Genomic DNA, 22,731 nt, shown 5'->3' with positions numbered 1-22,731 from the left:
TGGTGTCCCTCATCTCTGGTTATGGTGCCTGGCAGGTAGAATCTCCTGCGCCGGTCCACTTTGGGATGGCAGCTGGGCCAGGCTTGAAGCCAGGCACCAGCGTGTTGCGCAGCCCAGGTGTTGGTGACTTTTGTACATTTGAATGTTTTGATCCCTTTTCAAGCCTATGGTGAATGCAGCACTGGTCACTACGATCAGACTTTTGTATTCAATAAAGTTTCAAAACTTGGGAGACTCCTTGCCTATGGGATTCAGGTGGGGTCTGTGGATAGAGGCAACACTGCAGGTTTATGCAATCTATCTTGGCAAGGTACAAAATTAAGAATTAAATTCGTTTCCAAATGAATGGCACCTCATTGTGCTTCCCCAACATGTTTGTTTAAACCAGGGACTGGGTTTTCTGGCCCAGGAAACTCTGGGCGTAGTTACTCAGCCCAGAAGACAAGAGAGAACTATTCTACAAGGTTCTTTTATTGATGCTCACACACAGAGAAAAACTGTTAAATAGTAGCAAAAGATGCTATGTTTAGTTGAAGCTGGAGTGGGAAGGTGGTGGTGGTTGGTGGGTGATTCCCTAAATCATATGGGGAACCTCTAGCTCTCAAGATGTGGCTAAATTATTCCTAACCATTAGCCATGCTGGCTACAGCTGATGGGAGCTGGGAGTCCAGCTATATCTGAATGGCCACAGGTTGCCCACCCATCCTAAATAAAACGGGCTTTCTCATATGAGCTACTCCCCTGTGTAATAACTCTAGACATTGTCAAGGGAAAGGGGGTAGATCTGGAAAGGGGTCTGCGACTGGCAATTGCTTATGTGTATGGTTGAAGGAGTTGGGCCAGGGCTGGGTGTAAGGGCACACTAGGGCTTGTCTGGGTAAGCAGAAGCCTTGCAGGTCCTGAAGAATGGCTGGCCCAGGAATTGTTTGGTGTTTGGAGCAGCTCAGGTGTGATGTGCACCTGTAGCCCGGCATCCCCGTAGCCGCTCGCATTTAGCTAAGCGGTTTCCTTCCCAGTAACCGGCGTCCTGGCCATCATGACAGCGGCAACGGGTGCAGGGCCCCACCCATATGCTCTCCCCAGCAGGAATTACGCGTCGCTGGCTCCCATCCACGTAGCAGTTGGGCCCTGTGGAGAGACATGTCCATGTATTAGAGTCTGCCATTGTTTGCAGAAGTCTCATCATGACTTTTAGAAGCAGAAATGGCAAGCAGTTTAAAAGTACGTGTGTAGGTGGGGGCAACCCAGCCAGATGGGCGGGGTATAAATAATAAAATTATAAATTATTATTACTCCAGCCTTGCACCCCTATCCTCTACCGGGAGCTCACCTAGTGCCTGTTCGTCCACAGGTTCTGTGCTGCAGGCTGCTTTTGTACCAGGAGGACATTTTTCATTTTGGGGGGAGCCCCTCCTCTAACACTAGGGCCAAACACCTGCCAAATCCTTCAAGATGAGGTTGGGGCTACCAGGTGTCCCACCATCATTTCTAAGTAGGAGGCTTCCTGTTCAGTTAAGCAACCTTGTGTCTGGTCAGCTTGGCCCAATTCCTCTCACTTCCCTGCTCCAGTAGGACAGGGGCCCTGAACAGCGAGGGAGACAAAGTTCTCTCCCCCTTCTGGACAGCTTGAAGTGGAACACTTGTCCCTTGCTGTGAAGGTGTGTCTTTCTCACCGTCCTCACAGGTGGGGCAGCAGTGGCCCTTCTCGTAGACTGGATTGACACAGGGCGGAGGGGCACAGTCTGCCACTAGGCAACGAGCGATGCCATCTAGGTCACAGGTACACTGCTCACACTCTGAGGGCTGTGAGAGACAAATATTGGTCAATAGAGCAAGGCAGCTTTACGTGGACAGCACACGGTTATGATGATGATGATGCAGCTCCAGAACTATTTTGCATCAGTGGTGCAGAAGCTTATTCTTTTCTGAGACTTGCATTCCCTTGGGAATCTTCAGAATTGCATGCCAGTGGTGTGCTGGTTCAGAGTCAAAGTGGGTAGGGCACCTCCTCTGCTACCCTGTTTCCCTCCCCCTTTTCCTCCTAATGAAATTAGGCTGAGAGAAATAGGTTACCCATCCACCCCACACCACCAGGTTGCAGAATTGACTGGATTTTGCAGTTCCAGAATGAATTAGTCATGTCTTCTGTCTGTAACTTGCAAAAAGAGATGTGTGTATGCAAGCAGGTGGGAAACTCATGCCTCAGATACTTAATTGGATTAGGCTCCTGGCTGCATCTTTGCTTACCTGTATCTGTGCTTTAAGTATCAGGGGAGGGGGTGATCACAAAAGAAATATAAGGCCCATCATCTTCCTTTTTTTGTAATGTGTGAAGCAGCATTCCAAACTGAATGCATAGCCATAGCAGTACTGGGATTATACCATCAGATGGCACTATCAACCAAGAATTGATAGATAATGAGGGAGGAAAAGCTTCTGTCCCAATCTCCCTTGACTTTGTGTATCTTGTCAGCTCTGGCCAACTCAAGATTACTCTCAAATAATCATGCGGCTGGCCACTGGGGAAACTGACTGGTCATAAGAAAATGTTGACTAGAGAAAACTGTGAGTGAGTGAGAGATTGTCCCCAGTAGCACAGAACCATCAAGGATCCCAATATGCTAAAAAGGCCCATGAATGTGTTTTGGAACCCATTAACCAATCAAGCTCCTCCTTAAAATATCCAGCAAAGGATCCTGAAGTCATTTTCAGCACCTCACCTCTCATTCGCTTTCTCACTTGCAAAACATGAGGTAATTCTAGCCAAGCCACATGCTTTTGTTCTCTGCCCTAAGGGGAAAGTTCCAAGATTCTACCTTCTGTCAAATTCCCTCCCTCCTGAACTAATAGATTGGTTGTCTGATTTCACACCTTCAGGGTGGGTGATGATAAAGACTGGGCTCCACTGAAGTTCAAGTGGTTGCAAATAAAAACATTGGTCACTTGTTCTAGATCACTCGTCACAATACTTTAAAATAACAAAGCTGGAAGATGACATCAACATTTAACACCAAAAATCATATCTTAATGATGTAATTGTCCATGATCATCTTTATAACTCCAGGGAAGGAGATTGCACAACTTCACTGGCAAGTTGATATCTTGTTCTTACTACAAACCTACAGTACAAAGGAAAGTGTTTACCCTTCCTAATTACAGAACTTTTCTCTCTCTAGATCTACAGCACTTGTCTTGCTTGTAAGCAAATGCAAGATAACCTAGTTCCAGGAGGTGCTGGGAAGCAGCCCTATATTACTGTATCCACAACCCAGATGTTCTGGACCTAGAGCAAAATGGCCATCCCTAGTAAAGAACTGAGAAGCTTTGGCTGAGCAAAGTATTTTAGGGCAAGTTAGGCCCCAGCTAAATGGTTCTGGATAATCAAAAGCTTGCTTGCTATTATATGATATTTTGGTTGGCCATAATAAAGTTATTATTTGGGGGGAAATTATGGCTCAATATGGCTTTGCAGAAAGCGTTTACTTTCTGTGTACCTTTCAATAGAATTTTGTGTTTGGGTAAATGGGACAGGCCAAGAGATAAGTCATCAAACAGACACACAATAATTTGGTGTTTAGCTAATGGACAATTCACCTAGGAAGAACCCCACTGCCCATTCTTTGACTATATGTAGCAACTGGTCCTTTCTTCATCAATACACTTATTTTTTGCAAACACTCAATTCGTGCTATCCAAAGAGGCATGGAGCCCAGGAATGGAGGGCTTTGATCTTCCACCTGCAGCCTCAGGGCCAGAATTTGACTCCCTTCGGCTAGTGCAGGCTTAGTGCCAAAAATACTCCTTTCCCCACCCACCCTCAATTGTCCAAGTCAGCCATGCTAGAGATTGTTTGGTCTGACTCAAGTCCTAAAATAAACTACACACATTTTTGGCAGCAACAGACAATAGCCAGAAGCAAGGTCTGAACAGGTCAATGTCAGGCCTAAGAAATGGATGAAAATGAAATTCAATTAGTCAAAGGATGCTCAGCTAGGTACTACAGCCAATAAAATTGCCTTCTGAATTATCAAAGAGCTTTGGTTTTATGGGAACATCTTAACAGCACCTCCAGCTTCATAGAGCACTTTTGATTTGGTGCTTCTCACCCACTTTGGAAAAATGCAATTTATTAGTTTTGTTTGTATTTTCTTTTGCTTCAGCCAGTAATGAAGAAACTATAAAGACACAGCATTCCTGCTTCCAGTCTCTTACTCTCCTGCCTAGGCCTCCCTTTCAGAACAAGATTTAAGAAACAGAAGTGACCGCTTGCGATTCTTAGGCAGTGCCTTTTTCAGGAGCATTTGCCTTTTCTCCTGCTTTTGAATATCCTCACTTTGCCATCCATCACATATCCATCCCTGCCCACCTCGCTCTAGATTCCTTCTCATGCCAACCCATGCCACCCCTTTGCCTAATTCTCCCGTGAATGCCTTACCTGGAAATGCTGCCCCAGCTCATACACTTGTCCACGGTGCTCACAGCCAACCCTTTCGCAGCGTGGGCAGCAGTCGCTGGGGTAGTGGCTGACGTGAATGCAGGCAGGTGGCAAAGCGGTGCAGTCCGTGCGGGCGCAGGCGGGCCCCTCCGCTGTGCACTCGCACTGGGTGCAGTGGTCACTGTCCAGGAAATACCACTCCCCAACGTAGTACAGGCTCCCGTTGGCATCGCACGTGGTCACTGGCCCTGCCAGTCCTGGGATGGGCACCAGAGTCAGCAGCAGCGCTAAGCTCAGCTGTGCCAACGGAAAGGGCATCGCTGAACTCGAGGGACAGATGCCGGGCATGGGAGTTGGCGAGAGGGAGGAGCAGAGCAGCAGCAGCAGTAGGGAAGCGAAGCAGAGGAGAGCTGGCGGGAAAAGTGGGCATCCAGTCCGCCCCAACGCCGCCCGCGGGGTCCCGCCGGGAGGTTGCCTGCTGAAGCTGCGGCTAAGAACCGCCCTGGCGTGCCTCGGCCTTTGTGCAGCCGCCGCCCGGCCCGGCCCGCCCCTTCTTGCAACCCGAGCCCGCCCAGGGGCACAGCACCCCCTCCCCAACGGAGCGGGCGGGACCGGGGCGGTGGGAGGGACCTGGCCCCCTATCTGCACCTCAGGAAAAGCCTGCTAAGACAAGTCCACTGTGCTCCCTCTCCAAACCCCTCGAACACTCATCCGGGGAGCGAATGCTGCGTCTCCCCAGTTCCCAGTCTCCGTGGCCTCCAAAACACGCGCAGCGCTGGATCTCTCTCCCCACCCCCCTATTCCTGGGAACATTAATGGACAAAGAAAGAAGTTTCTCAATACTGTACTGTTGCCAAAGCGTAAAGCCAGTGGCACCCCTTCCGGATGAAAACTGGCCGACGTGTGGCTGCTCTTTACCTCCGATTGCTTGGGTGCAAGCGCGGGCGCGCCAAGAGCTTCAACGCGCACGTTTCCTTCCTCCGGGACCCCCGTCTCCACGCTCGACCGACATCCTGTCTGCCTCGTGGGCACGGCTCCTTTAAGAGGCGAGGCTTCAGAGGAACGCGGCGGGGCGTTTCCATGGAGACGGCGAGTTTATATTCCTGAAAGTTAGAAGGTGGAGGGGGCTCGGATAGGGCGAGACGCCTGGCCCTCCGCCCCTCCGCCCGGTGTCGCAGGTGAGGGCTACCGCAGAGTTATGTCCGTGAGTCCGTAGGGAGTGAGGAAGTGGGGGGAAAGTAAAAGGTCTGGGGCGGAAGTGGGCTCGGTGGGCCGAGACGTAGGTGAGCTAAGCACTGGGGAGCAGCTATGGGGAGGGATAATGGGCAATAGGTTACATTTGGGGCTATAAACAACTACCTGACATTCAGAAGACATCTGAAGGCAGCCCTGTTCAGGGAAGTTTTTAATGTGTGACATTTTAATGTATTTTTAATCTTTGTTGGAAGCCGCCCAGAGTGGCTGGGGAAACCCAGCCAGATGGGCGGGGTACAAATTAATAACAACAACAACAACAACAATAATAACGATTAACGGGAATTAGTGTGACTCTCGAGGTTAATGTGAGGGGATGAGTTTGGTATATGGAGAGCAAGAAAAATTATATGCTCTTATTCTCTGGTGGCCCACGTGGGAGAAAGGTGAGTGCAAGTAACATGATTTGTAGACAGTAGTGCAACTCAGGGGGAAAGTACAGAGCACCACAAAAATGGGGTGCCTCAAATGGCCATCTAGAGAGTGTCAGGTGATGGAATCAGGAACAAACGACCTGTGGCAGCACCTGGGCTGACATGGGCATGTTGTGGTCTGTTGGCGCTGATGGTAGTCACAGCGGCATCCTTATTTTCTACAACAGTTTTAGTCAGAGGGTGGTTAGCCAGGCATGTACATGGGACTCGATTCTATTTTTTACTTTTACTTTCATCCTTGGTGATCACCTCCCCCCAATAAATGTGTTTAACATCAGGGCAGCTGAAGCAAATTCCATTGTATTCCTGTAATGCTAGTGCTATGACTTAAGTGAGTTTAGAATGTGAAACTGTACATGCTCAGAGTATTTCACAACCATTTATCTATTGTGCTAATGTATCAGGAATGTAGGAGCAGTTCTAAAACATGGGAATGGCTTACCTTACAACTGACAACTGACAAATGTAATATGTAGTGGCTGTCTAATGGGAGAGGGGTGTAAAACCATGGACGTGGCCAGGATTTTAATTCGGGAGGGACAAAGTTGTTGAACTTTTCTTGGGAAATCATGGGTAAAAATACCTCATAAATAGGACATTGCGGGGGGCCAGGCTTCTGTTGGGGGGGCAGAACCTCAGATAATTGAATACTTTCAATGCGTTTCAATAATATTTGTGAATCTTAGGAGGGCAGCAGCCCATGTGTAAAACCATTAAGTTCAGTGTCTAAAATTACCTAGGTGCACCACTGCATGTTGCACCGAGTAGTTGTGATGTGGAGCTTCTACTCACTGTCTCATTGGCACAATCTTTCCCCCCCTTTAAAGCCTCATTTATCGTGGAATCGGATACAGCACCCATGTTGCCCTTGCCTGGTGCATCTGGGGAATCCTTGCAGTCCGTACCATCACTCTGGACAATGGTAGAGGAACAATTAGCACCCAGTGAGAGGCTTGAGGCGAAAGCTATCTTGGGTCATGGCCTTGTGGAACGGAGCTTGGAACTTCATGCTGAGGTTAAGTACCGAAATACTGGATCTCCTATTCAAAATGATTCACAAAAGAGCAGAACAAACAAACCACCCCTCTTACTACACAATTTAGAAGTGGCTGGTGACAAAGGGATGTCTGAATAAAGCATCAAATCTAGGTCTCATCAGCTAAAGAGGCAGCACTAATTTTGTAAGGAGATTTGACTGATGAAAGGGCCCGCCTTTCATGTCTATAGATTGAGTGGAGTGGACTGAGTGCTAAAATTGAGTGAAGCTAAGGGAGGGCTTATAAATTGTATTAAGCCCCCTTCCACTGAGCACTGGCCACTAGTTTTGGCATACATGCATTTTCATATAGAGTAGCATTCATGTGTATGATAATCTTGTATGGAGAAAACCTCTGGTTTGCCACTTACATCTGCTTTGAGTGCTGTTTAATTTAAGTGAAAGGAAAGCATATCTGAGAAGGCAAGTCAAGGAGGGGGTAAAATATTGCAACCACCCCCTCCCTGTTTGACAAGGTCCCCATTTGCCAGCTCCCAGCTCAGCTGGTTCCTAATGCTTGGCCAGAGCCCCTAATCCATGCTATTCCAGGCCCTTTGTTCTCTTCCAGCCATTCATGCCCTTTCTTTATTCAGCATGGTCCTGACTGCAGCTGAGAAGAACAGTAAACATCCCAGAGGCTTTTCACATGGTAATTGCCTTACCTCCTCCTGAAACCAGAAGAGCAAGCACAGCACACCCTGACAAGATGGCACCTTTTTCACTCTATCACTTCTTCATGTTAGAGCTTTGCTTGAGATCCAGCCCCCCCATTGTGATTAGTGACCCCCTCCCCAGCCTTTATGGGGTCTCTCACCTGGCTGTCTATTACCTCTTCATCACAAGCCTGATAAATGTAGCCCAGGTACTGCCTGTCTCCCTGCTGTGTTCTTGTATGTGTCTCCGCTCCCCTCCCCAACTGGATATCTGAGAGGCTGCCCAGGGAAGCAGCTGTACCATAACGTTCCTCTTGTGGATGTGTGGGGCCAGAAAGGGAGTTCTGGCACTCGCCTGCCTTACAAATATCCTGCAGATATTTTTGCGGCATGACCTTGACTTTCCTCATGGGGGGAGGGAGAGAATGATTGTGGGTGGGCTGTCTGCAGCTTTGCACCTTTTATGGAGTGTACAGACGGCAACAAAGTAGTGCCCTCTTGCCAGCTACATTGGAATGACAGTGTCCTGGCTGGTGTTCTTATCTTCTGCAGGCAACTTTGCCCACTTTCTGCAAAAGAGTTGTTTTTTTTTAAACCTAAAAACTTCACTCTTAATCCTAAAATACACTTCACATAAACTAATAGCCTCATAGTCTGTTCCCAGTCTATGGGAGATGCAACGTTTTACTGAATTCAGTGTGCTCTCACACACATTTATCACATTTGAGGCATCTTTTATTCCCTTGATGCATGACATACTTCCAAAAAGTTGTCAGTTCCCTGACTGTGGCCTTTATGAAATGTAATTGTCTACCATCAGGTGAGTAACTAACCCATGGCTAGGTATTGGTTTTCTTTTCTTGCAGGCAGGCACCTGGCTTGATTTCCAGGTGTGCAGAATACCAATACTGGAAATGGGAGTGCAACTTGTATTTTTAGGTTGTGTCAGTGCTTCATCATTTGGGGAGGTGGAGGGTGGGGGAAAGATTACTTTGAGAAAGTTACTGCAGTTTGTGTCAATGTGCACATGTGTGAATTTCTGCATGTGGCAATGCACTGTCCCTAATGCACTCCAACCCCTTCCCTATTTACAGGTGCGGACATTGTTGGAATTACATCAGGAGTTGCAGTCAGGCCGCCTTGGAGTGGAGCAAAGCCCACTGCAAGCGGATGACAGCTGGGCCTTGCTGGCAGCTCCCCCCAACCTCAAGGAGCTGGTGAGGGAGGAGATCCGCCTTCTTCTAATTGGCCTACAGCAGAAGGCATCGCAGGAGGGCAGGTACTGGAGATTGGAAGAGAAGGGACTTGAGAGAATTAAGGGCTGAGTTGAGGGGGAGCAGGTAGAAGGGAGAGAAGAAAAGCAAGCAGAATATCTTAAGACCTGAAGCCTATTTGATATAAGAATGAGCCCATTAGTTTCCAACTGATGTGGCTGGTGGTATTTATGTGTGTGGAATGGGTGAGTTTTATATCATCTTTTGGCCAAAGCAGTCTAGATTGAGGAAGCCATAACTATTTGTTATGAGAGGCTTAGAGTTTCATGGGACAAATCAGTTAGGAGGCTAGACAATAACTTGATTGTCTCTCTTAACAAGAACAGGATGGGGGAAACCTCTGATTCCACTCAGATATAAATAAGTCCAGTGCCACCTAGTGACTAAACTATATATTTACACTAGTGACACAGTATTCTTTCTCCCTTTGCCTTCTAAGGGTGACTGTTCCAGAAATGCTTACTAGGAAATATCCACTCCAATGCAATTTAATTGGCAGTTCCAGTATAGTTTCAACATGATTGCCACTCAGATGGCCAATGTCCAGCAAAAATAACCTGTGCCAAACCTATGTTTGCACCATACACCTCCATCTGTAACTTGCACTCCCCATTCAAGTGCAGCTTGTCAGTTTGTGTGTCTCTCTAGTCTTTTTTATCTGTAGAATTAATTCCAGCCTTACATTCCCATTCTTTGGGTCTCAATCATATAGCCTTTGTCATTCCCACTTAGCTCCCTTACATCATGCAGGAATCACATTGCTGAGCGCCTCTATCAAGAATGCCAGTCCTGCTAGTGCGTTTGTTTTTTATGGTGTGTTCAGTCCATAGCCTGAGGCTGGGATTATGTCCCACCTCCAGGTTCAAAGTGAGCATTCATCTGAGTGAGCACTGGGATCAGCACCTGCTGGAACCCTTGCCTGAGGATTTGCTCCCTGCCTTAGCCCTGTGTAACCAATGAATAGCTCAGTGAAGGCACGGATTAGAACAGGCTGGCTAGTAAGGGATGAGCTCTCAAACACCTGCAATTCTGCATTTGTTTACTTACTTTCAAATAGTTCCCCTCTTGTTGAATTTCCCTACATTGACATGAGCACAGGCCATGGCTCCCTGTGTGCTGCCTAGAACTGGGTGGTCCAATGAATGACCTGAGGGCTGCATGTAGCCCTCAAGGCCTGTTTTGTTGGCCCTGGGCAACATTTGACACCCTCCCCAGCCCTCATGCTGCCTTCCCAAAGCCAGATAAGCAAGGTACTAGGCTTAGCAAAGGAGGTGTAAAGGCTCTGGCAGGGTCCTAGAGTCCTCCTGTCTCCTGCCCAAAGCCTAATTGCTGCTTCCCTGGAGTGCTCTAGGACCCTCCCAAAGCCTGTTGTCTCACTTAGCTGGCTTTGGGAAGGCAGGGCAAGGACTGGGGGGGTAGCATCAAATTTTTGCCTCAGTCTCCCCACCGCACAATACAGTATGTGTTCTATTGGTTCTGTGTCAAACTACTTTTGTGGTCTACTTTGTATGGACAGTTGGACCTCACTGGGCTCTTTAGTCCAGCTTGTTTTTCCTTTTAGGCTTCTATTCATTCCAGCTACTGGGTGGTTTTGTGACCCAGCACTGCCACCAACTGGTCTTCTCTTGTCCTTGTCAGCCCAAAGACTGGGGATGAACAATTGCCTTATGGCTGTACGTTTTCTGCTTCACAGGAATCAAGATTGTGCCATCGCTAAATATAGCCCTCATGTGGTCACCTTTGCACTGAAGGCAAATGCTGGCAATAGTCAGTCTTCATCTGGGAGTAGTGCCCTAATCAGGTAAGACTGAAGGAAGCTGCAGCCTCCACACAATGAGCTTCTGGGCTGTGTTCTTACCCGGAACACCATAAACTGTATCACCACAGGAGGTCTCAGAATCCAGGACTGATTTTGTTGTAGGAAGCCTAACACCACAGAGTGCCATATGCCATAGACTTAGAAACCTAGCAGTGACTGGTTCTTTTTTGCATCTATGGGCGGTTAGGGGCTGATCACTATTAACCCATTTGATCCTCATACAAGTTCCAGGAGCGGGGACTTGCAATGAGTTGGCCTCCGTGCTGGTTTCAGTCCCATTGTGGCATTAATCTAGAAATGTGTTTGTATTATTTATATAGATATGCATATTATGCATATGTAGAATTAGCAGTGGTGTGCCCACTTAAATTATAAGTCTCCATTTTGGATAGAACCTTAATGTTAAGTCAGACTCAGCCAGCAAAGATGGGTCAATATCAATGGGGTGGGGTGGGGAGACTCACTGAGCAAGCAGAAATCTTTGTGCAGGGCTTCCACTGACAGAGATGTAGGTGAATCCCACCCCTAGTGTGTTTTCCTTTTATATCTAGTTGAAGAAACCAAGAGCAGGTTGGTATGCGGAGGTACAGTCTCTCAAACATCTTGGTGAGGTTCCTGGGCATATCAGCTCCAGTTTCTGTGGTGTTAAGTACCACCTGTAGGTGAGTTTCAGAATGAGTTCCCTTCTTTTGGCTGATATGGACTTAAAGGGAGGTATAGACCACATTCTAGTCCATTGGGTGGGGTTAATTTCATAGCCTATATCATGCTCCCATTGTTCTTTGATTGCATCAGTGTTGTGGGGATTTACTTTAGTTTGTTTTGGAGAAATGGGTGTGCTGTTGTGGGGATGTTTTCGATGGTATCCCCATGAATTTTTGTTCCTCTGCAGTTATGGTTGGCATGGTCAGCCCTGTTAGGAATCTTCTGATTTCCTGTTCAGGTGGGTTGCGGGAGGTGTATAGGTTGGCATAAAATTCTGAGGTTATTTCTTTGGTGGTGGATGTTAACGCAACCATCTTTTATAGTGACACAGTATATACTTGTTTTGAGTGATTCCCCCCCCCATCTGTTTGCTAATAGTCTGGAGTTCTTCCCTCCATATTCGTAAAAGCATTGTTTAGGGTATAGGATGTTAATCATTGTTTTATTGATTTCTAGAGAGTCAATTTCCCTTCTTTTTTGTTCTATGAATTTAAGGAGTTTTTTGGGCTCCTGTTTGTTTGTAGTGTGATGACAAGGTTGAAATGTCTTGTTCTAATTTACCAATTTTTGAGGAAGTTTGTTTTTTAAGGGATGTCCTCTCCTTTATGTAAGCTCCTCTGATGACCACTTTCATTGTGTCCCAGAGAAGGGGGGTTGCAATGTCGTCTACATCGTTGTCCTTAAAGTAGTTTTGGAGAGTTTTCAAGAGACTCTCTAGGTAGTTTGTTTGTGGTTAGGATGGGGCTGAAGGACCATGATTGGGTAGTTTATGCTTCCTCTCCTGTTAGGAGGGTTGCTTCTACTGGGGCATGGTCTGTGATTTTAATGTTCTGTGTCTGAGTCCTAAGAAGCATGCTAGTTCAGTTTGATGAATCCCTGTCCTGTGACAGCCATACAGAGAGGATGGGAGTACAACTCATTGAAAGAGACTAGGGGTCCTGGAAAGAAAATGACTGACATCCCCAACCAAATTCTGTTACCTGATCCTTGTGCCAGTGTCCCATTCAAGCTTTGTTTAGTGCAGGAATGCCCAATTGCAGGCATCAAGCCCATCTGGTCACAGGAAAATGCAAGTCTCACCCAATCTCTGTTTCCTTAGGCCATTATTCTCCAGAACCGCTAATCTGGAATCCTTCTGTAATAAACTGAATATTGCCCATATCAGTGAGGTAGCCTCTCAACTTCGGTAAGTTTTTGCTCTATTAGGTTTTTTATTTGCACAAATATTGTAAGAGGGAAGAAGGCACAAGAGGGTTACAGGTATCCGTTGCAGGTGTCTGGAAGGCAGATATAACAGAAGACCTTGTGTCTGAGAACAGTAAACTCACTGCAGAGACAGAAGGGAAGCTGGGGATGGCATTGTGTGAAAATGTGTGCAGATGGACCCAAGCAGCTTGTATTCTACCTTCTAACTCTCCCCATCAGCTGTCTCCCAGTCTGGCCTATACCACAATCATGAAGACAAGGAGGGGCAAGAGTCTCTTTCCAAACTTCCTCTGGGTACAGATATAGTTTCTATGGCACATTTTGCTCTGTGTAATTGCAAGGAGTGAAGCAGATGAAACAACAGTTGTGGCAGAACTTGGTGGGAAGGGCATAGCATAAAAAGGTGGGAACCTCAAGAGAAGGTCAAGAAGCAACACAGGAGTGTGGTGTCTAAGCCATACATAGTCTTGGCTCCCAGTGCAGTCTCCAGTGGGGAACACACAAAGGGCTTTGTAAAGATTCTTCCATCTTGTGCCACTGGGCATCCTGCATATTCCAGGCAGTATCTATAGTTATTGAAGGCAGCTTGCTCAAGTCCACCCTCAGAAATGCCAGAAAGTGTTCACCAGCCAGGAACTTGGGGAACTCTGAATAAGGAGAGCAGCAGAGTACAAAACAAGGTTTAGAAACACTGTCAGCATTAGAGATACTTGTACCTAGTTACGAACTGCTTCAAAGAAGTGTGGTTTTCTCTTCTCATCCCTAGCAACATGAGCTGCCATTGCAAGCAGATGGTGGCTATCCTCACATCTAACTTTCATTTGAATTGCCAGCCCCTACATTGGGAACGTAAACAAAAAGTGAGGAAGATGTGGAGACACCAAGTCTGCAATGCTGGCAATTGCTTTCTGTCCCAAATGTATCACCTCCTTTGGGTCTCACTGGCTGTACTATTTTTTCTAGAACCTTGCTAGAGGATGAGTGCTGTGATCTGGAAAGATACATCCCCTATTTACAGGTAAGGGCTGAACCCTTCTCATCTCAAGGAGGGTCTCTAGAGTTCCTCATAAGCAGTGTTTCTCCCATGTGCTTCCAAGCATCTGCTTCAAGTTTTGGCCAATAGGTCTGTGAGACTGGTTTTTGTTGCAGCTTGGGTGGAGCATCTGCGGCAACATTTCCTCAGCCCTTCTAGACTATTGTGTAAGAACAGAGGCAAGGCTCTGTGGGATCTGACCAAAGCCCCATCTAGTCTAGCACCCTGTTCTCAGATGCTTATAGAAAACTTGCATGCAGGATATCCCCACGGCACGTCATCTAAGTTGGCACCCATCCCTATATCTCATGGGGGCAAATTCCATAGTTACTTTTGTTTGTCCTGAATGTTGCAACCATCTTCTTCATTGGATGGACCCAAGTTCTAGTATTACTGCTCTCGTGTCTTCCCTCCTGCCCACGTACATAGGAGCTTGGTCTCAGAGCTGTATCTATGGCAGCCTGGGTTAGAACAAGCCTTGGGTCAGAACTCTTGAGAGGAGTGACAAGGGTGTTTGGCTTCCATACCAGTTCTACAACTGCCCAAATAGCTAGCTTTTTTGTCTCCTTCCCAAATCTGGGGGACAGGGAGCAGCTGAGGAAAGATGTGAGTGGCAGGAAAACTGTTATGATGATTTGGATGTGAAAACACCATCACATTGGGCTGCAGGACTGCTGCAAGAGTACTTCCTGTCACCAGTGTCTGATTATTATTATTATTATTATTATTATTATTATTATTATTATTATTTTAAAAACACACCTTTGCAGCAGTACACCCATAGTGCTGAGAGCTGCCAAGCTATGAAATCACAGTGACTTGTGACTGTGGAATCAGGGTCAAAAGAATTGTTGAACTGCAGTTGGCATGATCATCTAGTCCCAATGATCATCTACTCCAACCTCCGGCAATGTAGGCTATCCACTGCTAGAGCATCCCTGAGAAGTGGTCATTTAGCCTCTGCTTAAAAACCTCTAGCAAATGAGAGCCTATTAATTCAGCCCACTAAGTTTCTAAGTCAGCAACCTGACAGACTATTTTCCAGAAGAATATGAAACGAGCGTCATCAGCTGAAGGGACTGGATATGCTGGTGCCTATCCATTAGCTTTCTGCAATGACTGGGGCAACTAGAAGGCTGGGAGGAAAGTAAGGTATTTAATACGGGAAGACATTCCAACACGAGGAAAACCTGTAAGCAGAGACATGTACATCTTTAAGAGAAATTGTATAGTTAAAGGCGCAGCTTCTATCTTCTGTGTTGTGTTTCCTATAGCATTTTTCATGTTCCACAGTGCCAACTGGAGGAGGCGCATCAGCATGCTACAGAGCTGCTAGAGGCAACACATGAGCCCACCATGGCTGGTATGCAGAACCCGAGTCTCAGATAAGGCCAGGCTGGGAATTGGGGAAGGGATGCAGCATCATGGTGCCTATAGCCATCATCTTTAGGCAGGTGTTGCCAAGGAGTGGCGTTTGCAATGAGGCATGGTCTTTGTGAGTGCCAGCCCCAATGCTCTTCATGATTGTTGCTTCCCCCAACCCCCATGAAATAGGGTCTTCTCTCCACAGAATTACAAGAGGAGAAGCGTGCCATGGAACGGGATTTGCAGCTAAGCCAGCCTAAGCCAGGCACCAGCCCTTCCCTGATGTCGAAACATCTTGGGAGTAGCAGCTACCAACTGCAATTCAGGTGAGCCTGCAGGCACCAAAGCTATGATACCATGAAACTGCATAATATTATAACTGAGGGGTAGCTGTCAAACTGGTGCCTGCAGCAGAGAGGTGCAAGCATAGTTCAGGGTTGGTTTATTATTCTATGGCAGGGGTCACCAACGCAGTGCCCTCCAAGTGGGGCTGTTGGGAGTCTAACATCTAGAAGAGGGCATCTTGCTGGCTCTTTGTGCTGTATGGTCTCTAGCATACCTGCCATATTTTAAGTAAAAATTCTGGAGTTTGTTCTGTGCAGGACCCATTAGTTCTGCTGTAGTGACTAAGGCTTTTCTGTCCTTGATGCTTTACATGGAAAGATGCTTGGGCAACACCTCCTGCTTCTTGGTAACCCCTTCTTTTCCTTTCGCAGTGGCTTAAGAGGCTCGGCAAAAGGACCAAGCTTTGGAGAGATCAGTCCTGCTTCTTCACCAACTCTCAGAGACCAGACTTCTCCTTTATGCCATCAAGCACTACCCCGGCGGGGCCACTCGGCACGAGGGTCCTATGGATGGCCTCAGCGAGATGGTGAGGAACCCAACCAATCCAGGAAGGACAATGATGTTCTGTTGCCCAGACCTGTGCTGCCAGTGCCTCTGAAAGGGGGCAGGATTGCTTCAGCCTGCGGGCTGGCAGTCGCAGGGTTGGACCATGTCTTCCACCCCACGCCTCCTACAGAGCCATGCCCAGTGCCCCGTTTCTGCCCTCGCACTCGGCTGCTGCGATGCAAAGGACCCAGCTAGGGAATGGAGAGCTGCTGCCTTCCCTTAAGTACCCCATTTCCCGCTCCCATGCTGCAGAGTCTTCAAGGGACCTAGCCCTGCAGCATCCTGTGCCTCAAGAGTTGCTGCGGTTGCCTTTTGCTCATCCTTGTGAACAGGGTCAATGGGATTCCAGGGAAAGCGAAAAGGCAAAGAAATGCATACACACAACCTCCCCCAACCCATGAATGCAGATAAACTACTTGCAAGTGGGACCCATGCCAGTGAGATGCATCTTCTCCTTCTTGTCCACAACACAGGACAGTGGGCCTTGTGGCAGTGAGGCTGTGAACCCAACCCACACCTTCCCCATTCCTCCACGCACACCAAAGAACTGTACCACCCAAGGTTCAGGAATATAAATTTCATTAAAATCTATCAGACTTTAAAAATCTACAACTGGAAGAGTCACAGTATGGGAGACGCGTCACAATTATTGCTATGAACAATGAGGCGGCAATGCTAGCTGCCGCCTTCGACACAGGAGGAAAGGACAGACACGGAACCATGCATTAAATAGTGCAGCCTCAGCGCAGAGGAGGGAAGGTCTGGGGGCTTGCGGCTTAGGGCAAAAGTACCATCATGGCATGGAGCCATCTGTCCCCCCTCTCCCTCTTAACTGCTCACGATGCAGACGTTTGGCACTTGAATGCTGGCTGCTATGCCCTTGCCACCGGCTGGAGCAGGTACCACGTAGGTAGGAGCCAGGTGTGCCCTTGCTGTTGGCACCATGGCTACACCGCAGCAATCGTGCACGGCTGGGAGCTGAGGGGTGCCCCCCCGACATGCACTGTTTGGCATTGGTTAAGTGAATTGGCATTGGGGTACAAGACAGGATTGTGGCTGCCGGGGTCTCCTGTCTCCTCCACCCAGGCGTTTCTAGGGGGTAAAGTGCAGGCAGCAACACTGACATGGAAACACGGGACGGTGAGGCCGGAAGACGGAACCATTAGTACCTCCTACCCATCTGAGGCAGCACAGGCCCTGCTTTGTGTTAGGGAGAAAAGCCTTGGAGCTGGAGACGGGGCTGGTGCCTATGGCCAACTTCTCCAAAGCTTCACCATGAAGCTAGCAGCTTCTGCCCCCACCACTAGTGGAGAAGTGGGCCACATGGAACCCAGGCCTGGCCAGGATAGCCTTTAGGGAAGCTTGTGCTTTTGCTCTCTGTGTGTGTGTCTTTCCCACCTGCAATGGTGTGGGCAGGACTTGGCACATCATCTGCTCTTAGCACCATGGTTGGCTCTGTCCCTTTCCCTGTGGGATAGGGCAGAGCTAGGTCCCAATGGTCTCTTACCTTTGTGGAGACCCCATTCAAATTAATTTATTCCCTTTAGGGGAAGAGTGTAGAAAAGTGCTTCAGAATAACAGGCTTGGGGGAGCATCCAGAAGATGCTGTCTAGACCAGGAATGCACACCTGGGCAAAATCTGTCCAGTGGGCTGCATGTGCTGCCCAGAGTCTGTGGCACTGCCCAAGATGTCTATCATGGTAATACGGTGCATCCAGCCTCTCAGCTGTCGCTTTTTCTATTTGTGAGAGATGCTGTTTGCTTATGTTTCACTCTGCAGGTGTGCGATTCTGGATGGTGTGCAAATAAGGCTCAATATTAAGATCAGGAGGGAGACAAGTGCATATTTTTGTTCATGGAGTTGTGATCCTCCCATGCTCTTGCAACCCAATTAAAGAGAGCTCTCCTGCCCCCTACCCACCCACCCCAATCATTAACCTGCCAAATTCAATACATAGTTTCTAGCAGGAACGTTTCTTATCATGGGAGGCCATGGCGAGAAGTGCAAATTGGTAAGTGCTGGGGAAGCTAGCTTTCCTTTCCTAGGTGGGGAAGCTGGGAAGGTCTGTGCAGTGGTTGGGGGGGGGAGGTGCAGTCTTAAGTGCATCTCTGGAAAAGCCCTCGCAGGGCAACAGCCTAGCTGAAGGCTGCCTAGCCTGTGGCCAAACGATGCCTAGAATGTCAGGATTAACATTTACAATTACAACCAACCCTCTTGCCCTCCCCCTCCCCCCACCCCAATCCCCCATTTGCTTATCTGTGGGGCCAGTCCCCAGGGCCCTGATCCAGGGCAGTATGGGGCATACCACCCCCAATAGATACCAGACCCCCTGGGCCCAGGTGCAGCTGCCAGAATCCACCCCCAAAGGGGTTGCTGAGCCAGCGAGGCTCCAACCGACCCTCCTCCTGGTGCCCTTTCCCAAGGCACCCCCAACGGTTCAGCCAGTGCACACCCTCCCCACCCCTGACCCTGGTCCTGGTTGCGAATTGGGGCCATCCGAACGTGACTGTAAACATGAGGGTTACAAGATGGCACGGGGGCACTAATGAGGTGGGTGGGGTTGGAACTCACAGCCCCTCCCCCAGAGTCCGGCGCAGCCCGGGAGCCAGGGCTCCCCCACCCAGTGGGGGGGCGCTGTCATATATCTGAGCAGAGTAGGGTTTGGAGAACCAGGGCAGGTGGGAGAGGGGAGGTGCAAGGAGGGCTCCCTGCCCTGCCTCCCAGGCTCATGTTCAGATCTTGGAGTCCTGGCTGTGGGTAGAGCCGTTGGTTCCCACGGTGATGGCAACAGCCACGCCAGCCTCGTCGCTCTTGGGCTTCTCGGGGTTCAGCAGCTGCACCTCCAGCTGGGACTCCGTGGAGGAGCTGAGTACTGGCGCATAGCGGCCTTTCCGGTGCTCCATAAGGGCTGGGCCCCACTCGCGGCTGGGACGGGTAGCGTTTTTCAAACGCTGCAGGGAGACAGGAGGCAAGGGAGCGGGTTAGTGGTTTCAAAGCCCTTGGCCATTGGGATCCAAGGCAGGGGGCGCTCGGCTAGCCTGCTCACGGACAGCCTCACCTGCATCAGCGAGTCCCCTTCTGAGCGCAACACGCAGAACACGGCATAGATAGGGATGCAGATGACCGACGAGAGCGCCATAAGGAAACCGATGGAGATGGCCCAGGTGGGGTACACATAGGTATTGTAGGAGATCGGTCGGTACTGGATCACTGTAAACACGAGGATGAACTGAGGAGAGAGGGGAAAGAAGACTGAGTGATACAAAGCCCAAGGGGAGCAAGAGGGGGGGCGGCATCAGGCAACTGCCCTAATTCCACACCCTCCTGTCCTCCTTCATACTGGTTACGCTTATGCCCAATGTTACACTCACTGCATCTTTGGAAACCCCTCTTGCCTCTGCAGATGTGGCTCTTCCTTGTTGGTATTTCCCTTGTCTTCTTCCTTGGCACTGTTCTCTCCTGTACTGGTGCGCTACCTAACGTCTCCCCCCTCCCCCAACTCATATGTGAGTGGCTGTTCACAGTCCTCTCCCTCCCATTCTAGCCCCCTCTCACTGGGAGTGTTCTCGTCACACACTCACAAATATGATAACAGGAGAGATGAATCTCCAGCAGATTTGGAAGAAGATGGGTGGTGGGAAGCCCAGCATCATCTCAATGTCCTTGAAGTAGTTCCGGTGCCCTGTGTGGAACAGAGGCAAAGGGTGGTCAGAGGAGTGGCATGAACCAGGGATGTTGTAACTGGGCACTAGGGCCAGTTGCAGGTTTCCATGGGCCCTGTTGTATGTAGTAGGGTGTCTGTGGGACTCCACATTATAGATTGTGCACTTTCTCCCAGCATGATGGGTCTCTCTTCCCACCCCACATCATGATTCCACAGATTTTGCCTGCTTTGACAGAGGAAGCAGAGCACCAGATAGTCAGTTTGCCCCAGAGGTTCCAACTGCTTCATGGGAAAGGACCTGGATGAGACAACGGAGCCGAACCCTTGCACACAGCCAGTTCCAGGGTTGTGTTTCTTATGTGGGGTGGGAACTGGGCCCTCTAGTGGGCCAACTTCCACAGACAGGAGATACCCTTGTACTTTCCCACAATGCCCTTGGGTGCCTGATGTAGCTCTAGGGCACTGTGGGAAATGCAAAGACTTTCCCAGCTGGATAAATAGCTGTTTACAAGAGTGTCCACTCCTTAGGGTTTTAATTGTATTTATTGTTATTGTGTTTTTAATTGCTTTTAATTATTTTAAGTGTACATTGCCTTAAGACCAGTGGTTTAAGAAGGTGATCAATAAATTGTGGTGATGGGAGTGGTGGTGGTGGTGATGATATAGTGCTGCCTGCAGTCCCAGCTGAAAGGCATAGAGGATCCAGAGCAGCCATCAGCATTGGTGGGCCAAGAAATAATACTGAGGCCTCAGCAGTTGTCCAAGATTCCAGATGCTGACACCAGGCCTGCTCTTGCACAGTTTATTTTCCTAGCAACAAGCATTTCTCTCACTGGCGAATGGGAAATCAGGCCAGCATCTTGGACCTCAGCAAGTGCCTCACCAAACTGACCATTGGTAGAAGCCTTGTTGGACATGTTATCTTCAACAGAATCCGTATCGCCCTGCCTGAGTGACGTTACTCCTATATGGATTTGGGGACTAGGGAAAACATTGCCTTCATCGTTAGTCTGGAGAAACTAATTTATGGTGAAGGTTTCACAAGCCAAGAATGAGCAGAGGGTTTGCTGATTTCCCTCCAGAGGTACCACAGTCCCTTTTTCTTGTTGAATATAATTTATTCAATTTCCCTAACAATCCTAGGGTTCCTATCTGTCAGTCACACTGCAGACAGAAGGAAGATGTCTTGGTAGTCTTGACTACCAATGAAAGGTTTTGTTGGACTGTGGAATACCCTGCCCAATTCTGATTGGGAATGCCAGTCGCTGCCCAGCTTATTCCTGACATAGCTTCTAAAAAGGACGAAGTGCAAACGGCCCATATCTTGACTCGCTACCCCAGAAGAAGCATCCAGGCAACTCTCAGGATACTTACCATAGATGTACATGATAGAGACACACATGATGCACGAAATAACGACAAGTGAAAAGCTTGCTGCATAGTTGTCCATTAACAACAGCCAATAGATGCCAGCCTGGAGAATGGAGGGAAGGAAAGCTGTCAGTATGGGCAACACCTATTGCCTTCAGCTCAGTAAGGGCTGATTTCCCTAAGAATGCCCCCACTCCCTGTGCCCCATACCTGTGTAGTGAGTGGAACCCCTAGAAGAAAGCCCACTACAGCCACACCTAGAGTCACAAAGGTTTTCCGACGGATGATCCACTCATTTCCTATTTCATCCACAATGGCTGTGACCAGAGTCTCCAGGAGGCAGAACTAAGGAGAGAATTGACCAAGGAGAAACAGGACGTGAGGAATATTGAGATGGCTCCAACCTCTCCATCCACCCCCTTTAGCAACAGGACCTGCTGCCTTCCTCCTCCACCTGAACCAGTTCTAATACACTTTCAGGGCAAGGATCTGGACTGTTTGAGATGTGGCCCACCCCCTGTGATCAAAAATGCTTTCTTTGTTCTTTGGGACAACGTGGGCACAAATAACATTTTATATAACACCATTCTTATCTGTTCTTATTTTATCTGTAAGCCACATTGAGTCCCTGTCAGGGTAAAAGCTGTGATATAAGTAAATGCATGAGGATGATAATAATAATAATTTAAAAAAAAATGTAACTTTTTTGTCTGCAGTAGGGATAGCCAAAGAGATACCTTTCAGATGTTGTTAGATTACAATTCTTACCATCGTTGACCATTGGCCATGTCACATGGGGCGGATGGGAAATTTGTAGTCCAAAACATCTGGATGCAACCAGCTTGGCTACCTATCCCTAGTCCCTAAGCATGTGACTCAGCTCGTCCTTGCTCTACCCAGTCTGGAAAAAGGAGAATTCATTTCTGATGCAGTGCCCTGGGTGATTTCTGTCAAACCCTCCATCACCCAGTTCTGCAATGCCTCAGACACCAGTGCCCACTCTCACATATCCAGCCCTCCATTACTAAAGCACTCAAGTGCCCCAATTGCAAATGTGTCTGTTCTACATAGGTGCCTATACCTTCTCTCCCACCCCACAATATCTGATGGGTCAATTTCCATGATTACCTGTGTTCCCAGCCCCAGCAGGATGAGCATGAAGAAGAAGAGAACAGACCAAAGGGGCGAGATAGGAAGTAGTGTCAGTGCCTCTGGATATGCCACGAAGGCCAAGCCAGGACCATGGTCAGCCACCTTGGAAACATCCACACCTAGATGATTGGCCATGAAACCAAGGATGGAGAAGATGACGAAGCCTGCATAGACACTTGTGGCGCAGTTGGTGATGCTGATGATGATGCTGTCCCTGTTGGAAGTGGGAGGACATGTCACATTATGAGACACCAAGGAAAGGGTCAAAGAATGAGCCTTGGAGGTGGAGAGAAGGAGAGATTATTTCAGCCATGAAAAAATCATTGAATGAAGGAGGAAAAGGTCAAGCGAATGGTTTCATGGTATCTCATGTACTTTGTATTTCCTAAAGCTAAGCGCTTCTAGCTCTCAACAATATCAGCAGAGACCCTCTGTAGA

The 22,731-nt window shown here is 48.4% G+C and overlaps 3 protein-coding genes across 7 annotated transcripts in view; 1 reads left to right on the top strand and 2 right to left on the bottom strand.

Annotated features, from left to right (window-relative positions):
- Positions 1-453: 453 nt before the first annotated feature.
- LOC128415888 (von Willebrand factor C domain-containing protein 2-like) lies at positions 454-5,262 on the bottom strand. Its single transcript, XM_053392690.1, has 3 exons — positions 4,436-5,262; positions 1,674-1,803; positions 454-1,128 (listed from the first exon to the last, which is right to left on the bottom strand). The coding sequence occupies exons 1-3, from the start codon at positions 4,781-4,783 to the stop codon at positions 944-946; spliced, it is 663 nt and encodes a 220-aa protein (XP_053248665.1). The 5' UTR covers positions 4,784-5,262; the 3' UTR covers positions 454-943.
- Positions 5,263-5,510: 248 nt separating this feature from the next.
- CCDC24 (coiled-coil domain containing 24) lies at positions 5,511-16,731 on the top strand. Of its 3 annotated transcripts, none has more exons than XM_053392689.1 (9): positions 5,511-5,613; positions 6,978-7,138; positions 8,907-9,091; positions 10,780-10,887; positions 12,710-12,796; positions 13,780-13,834; positions 15,143-15,212; positions 15,420-15,540; positions 15,931-16,731. In XM_053392689.1, exons 2-9 carry the CDS (start codon positions 6,983-6,985, stop codon positions 16,298-16,300), a joined length of 1,152 nt encoding a protein of 383 aa, XP_053248664.1. In that variant the 5' UTR covers positions 5,511-5,613; positions 6,978-6,982; the 3' UTR covers positions 16,301-16,731. The 3 variants fall into 3 exon arrangements, with proteins under 3 accessions (XP_053248664.1, XP_053248662.1, XP_053248661.1); XM_053392687.1 differs by having other exon boundaries at positions 5,519-5,613; positions 6,951-7,138; XM_053392686.1 differs by lacking the exon at positions 5,511-5,613 and adding an exon at positions 7,753-8,021 and having other exon boundaries at positions 7,057-7,138.
- The window catches only part of SLC6A9 (solute carrier family 6 member 9), a 55,187-nt gene continuing 49,123 nt past the window's right edge, over positions 16,668-22,731 (bottom strand). For all 3 annotated transcript variants that reach the window (XM_053392685.1, XM_053392684.1, XM_053392683.1), the window contains 6 exons: positions 22,270-22,507; positions 21,352-21,486; positions 21,145-21,244; positions 19,688-19,788; positions 19,165-19,335; positions 16,668-19,057 (listed from right to left, as the gene is read on the bottom strand). In XM_053392685.1, the coding sequence (XP_053248660.1) occupies positions 18,839-19,057; positions 19,165-19,335; positions 19,688-19,788; positions 21,145-21,244; positions 21,352-21,486; positions 22,270-22,507 (964 nt within the window). In that variant the 3' untranslated portion in view covers positions 16,668-18,838. The remainder of the gene's footprint in view (positions 19,058-19,164; positions 19,336-19,687; positions 19,789-21,144; positions 21,245-21,351; positions 21,487-22,269; positions 22,508-22,731) is intronic.

The sequence above is a fragment of the Podarcis raffonei genome, chromosome 6 (genome assembly GCF_027172205.1).
Source record: "Podarcis raffonei isolate rPodRaf1 chromosome 6, rPodRaf1.pri, whole genome shotgun sequence".
Taxonomy (NCBI): Eukaryota; Metazoa; Chordata; class Lepidosauria; order Squamata; family Lacertidae; genus Podarcis; species Podarcis raffonei.
Note: the sequence above shows the minus strand (reverse complement) of the source record. Positions and strands in the feature narration are given on the sequence as shown.